Consider the following 3,281-nt stretch of genomic DNA (forward strand, 5'->3'; position numbering starts at 1 on the left):
ACAAGCAGCGAGAGGGTAGTGTGAACACCTCCCACACGAGCAAAAGTCGCTCAAAAGGGAAAGGTCACGCATCCCATAAGTGAAACGATCACAGGGCTTTATAGCAAGAAATCGATGACTTGAAGAAGAAGTTACGCCGAGCGCAACGAAAACGTCCTTCACCCGGCTCGGACATTAGCGATGAGGAGGACAATGAATACAGGCGGAGATCAAGAACCCCTCCAAGTGAAACTTTTTCCTATGAGGAAGAGCAACCTTGCAAACGCGGCCACAAAAGCCCATCTTACCAAGGCCTGGAAAACGACGCCATTAGTAAGGTCCTGGACCGCATCTCCCAGTCGCCTTTCATGCGTAGGATAGAGGGGGTTGAGCTTCCTCGGCGGTTCCACCAACCAACCTTTGCCGTATATAATGGTCAGACGGACCCAGTAGAGCATGTAAGCCAGTTTAATCAGAGGATGGCCGTCCATTCCAAGGACGAGGCGTTGATGTGCAAAGTGTTTCCGTCCAGCTTGGAACCTATGGCGATAAGATGGTTTGATGGCCTTAAGCCAAATTCCATAAATTCCTTTAAGCAACTGACACAGGCTTTTGGTTCCCACTTCATTACCAGCAGCAGAGTCCCTCGGCCCCTAGATTCCCTCCTATCCTTGTCCATGCGAGAAGGAGAGACATTGAAGGCCTATTCAGACAGGTACTGGGAAATGTATAATGAGATAGAGGGAAATTACGATGACGTCGCCATTAGCACATTCAAGAGGGGCCTACCGACAGAGCATGGTTTAAGAAAGTCCCTGACTGGGAAGCCGGTCACTAGTGTGCGCCAACTCATGGACAGAATTGACAAGTACAAAAGGGTCGAGGAAGACCAGCAGACGGGGAAGGGCAAAGCGAAGGTTGTCCCTCAAGAGAGGAGGGACTTCAGGCCGGACCGCTTTAACAACAGTAATAGGCCGAGAAGAGATTACTCGGAACAGTCAGCATCCACTGGGGCATAGGCAGTCCATGCTGTGTTCCGAGAACCATTACATAAGATCTTAGAGAAGGTGAAGAATAAACCGTTCTTTCAATGGCCAAGCAGGATGGCAGGTGACCCCTCGAAACGTAACCAGAATCTGTATTGCGCATATCACCAAGAGCCGAGCCACACCACTGATGATTGTAGGAATCTGAAAAACAACTTGGATCGGCTTGTCCGAGAGAGGAAGTTGAGACATCTATTACATCACCCTGTGGGATGGCAGGAGCAGTCAAACATCCAAACCAGGCAAAGCGCATTGAGGCCACCCATTGGCACAATAAATGTCATTCTCACCGCACTAGGAAGGACCGGTTCCAATCCTTTCAGAGTAATGTTAGTGGGCAGGCTCCCGGCTGAAGCTGACGACAGGGAATCCAAGAGGGCTAGAGGGATGGCCACGCCCTTAATCGGATTCTCGGATGAGGACAAACTGGGAACCCATTAACCCCACGACGATGCCCTATTCGTCACGCTCAGAATTAGGGGATACAATGTGAAGAGGGTGCTAATTGACCAAGGTAGCGCCGTGGAAGTAATGTATCCTGACTTGTATAAGGGATTAAAGCTGAAGCTAGAGGACCTGTCGGCATACGACTCCCCTTTGGTCAGTTTTGAAGGAAAAATCGTCACCCCGAAAGGCATGATTAGGCTGCCTATACAAACAGACTCGGATGTGGTGGAGGTAGACTTCATTGTGGTAGATGCATACTCCCCCTACACTGCCATCGTGGCCTGACCGTGGCTTCATGCCCTAGGGGCTGTGTCATCAACCTTACACCAAAAGGTGAAGTATCCGTCAGGAGGTCGAGTGAAAGAAGTAATAGGGAACCAGGCGATGGCCCGACAATACATAGTGTCAGCAGTCTCGCGACGACCGAATAGTGAGCCCTCCACCTCAGTCGAAAATGGCTTATAGCAATTAACGACCCCAGCCCCAGCCTCGGGTAGTGGGGGACCAACCATGGAAACGAGTTGCGAGGATCTAGAGAAAGTACTTGTTGGATCAGACCTAGAGAGGTTTTTTCAGGTCGGCTCAGAATTATCGCCTCAAGAGAAGGAGATGCTAATTGATTTTCTCAGACAGAATGTGGACATGTTTGCCTGGGACGCCTACGAGGCCCTTGGGGTTTACTCAAATTTCATTTGCCATCACCTTAATGTTAGCCTGGCCGTAACGCCTAAGAAGTAGCCTCCTCGGCGACCGTCGAAAGAGCATGCAGACGCCGTGAGAGAGGAGGTCACAAAATTGAAGAAAGCCAAGGAGGTATTCTACCCCGAATGATTGGCCAACACAGTCGTGGTAAAAAAGAAGAGTGGGAAATGTCGGGTCTGCGTAGACTTCACGGACCTAAATAAGGCCTGCCCGAAGGATCCTTTCCCCATGCCGCGGATAGACCGATTGGTGGATTCGACCGTGGGACACTCTCGAATGAGTTTTTTGGACGCCTTCCAAGGCTACCATCAGATACCCCTAGCTGCCAAGGACTAAGAAAAAACGGCTTTTGTCACCCCCCTCGGAAATTATCATTATAAAGTAAGTCCATTTGGCTTAAAGAATGCCGGGTCAACCTACCAAAGGATGATGACCAGGATGTTTGAGCAGCAGATGGGTAAGAGCATCGAAATTTATATAGACGACATGGTGGTAAAAAGCAAATTAGTGCCTAACCACGTTAGAGACCTCGGCGATATCTTTCGAATTCTGAGAAAGTACAGGCTGCGCCTAAACGCATCCAAGTGTTCATTTGGGGCGGGATCAGGAAAATTCTTAGGTTACATGGTGACCCACAGAGGCATCGAAGTTAGCCCTAACCAAATTAGAGCTATCCATAGCCTGCAGCCTCCTCGGAATCCCAAAGAGGTCCAAAAGCTCACTGGCATGATTGCCGCTTTAAACCGTTTCATTTCCTACTCAGCGGATAGATGCAGGCCTTTCTTCCTCCTATTAAATAAGTGGAAAGGCTTCGAGTGGACTGAAGAGTGAGCTTTAGCTTTCTAGCAGCTTAAGGAATACCTGACCCGGCCACCAATTATGTCTAGTCCTGAGGCCAACGAGATGCTATTCGCCTACATTGTTGTAGCCTCTCACGCAGTAAGCTTAGTGCTGATCCGAGAAGACAATGGCACACAACGGCCCGTCTACTACGTAAGCAAATCGCTGCACGAGGCAGAGATCCGTTACCTCCCCCTCGAAAAGGCCGTCTTGGCAAACGTACAAGCCACGCGAAAGCTCCCCCACTATTTCCAGGCACATACTATT

General features: G+C 49.7%; 1 protein-coding gene across 1 annotated transcript; it reads left to right on the top strand.

The window, feature by feature from the left end:
• Window positions 1–521: 521 nt before the first annotated feature.
• On the top strand, window positions 522–998 carry LOC115953791. The gene has a single exon (XM_031071591.1). It carries the CDS (start codon window positions 522–524, stop codon window positions 996–998), a length of 477 nt encoding a protein of 158 aa, XP_030927451.1.
• The last annotated feature ends 2,283 nt before the right edge of the window (window positions 999–3,281 follow it).

This window comes from Quercus lobata, chromosome 1 (genome assembly GCF_001633185.2).
Source record: "Quercus lobata isolate SW786 chromosome 1, ValleyOak3.0 Primary Assembly, whole genome shotgun sequence".
NCBI classification, from domain to species: domain Eukaryota; kingdom Viridiplantae; phylum Streptophyta; class Magnoliopsida; order Fagales; family Fagaceae; genus Quercus; species Quercus lobata.

Coding starts and splice junctions, on each gene's coding strand:
- LOC115953791 (XM_031071591.1), top strand. CDS start 522: ATGGCGATAAGATGGTTTGATGGCCTTAAGCCAAATTCCATAAATTCC.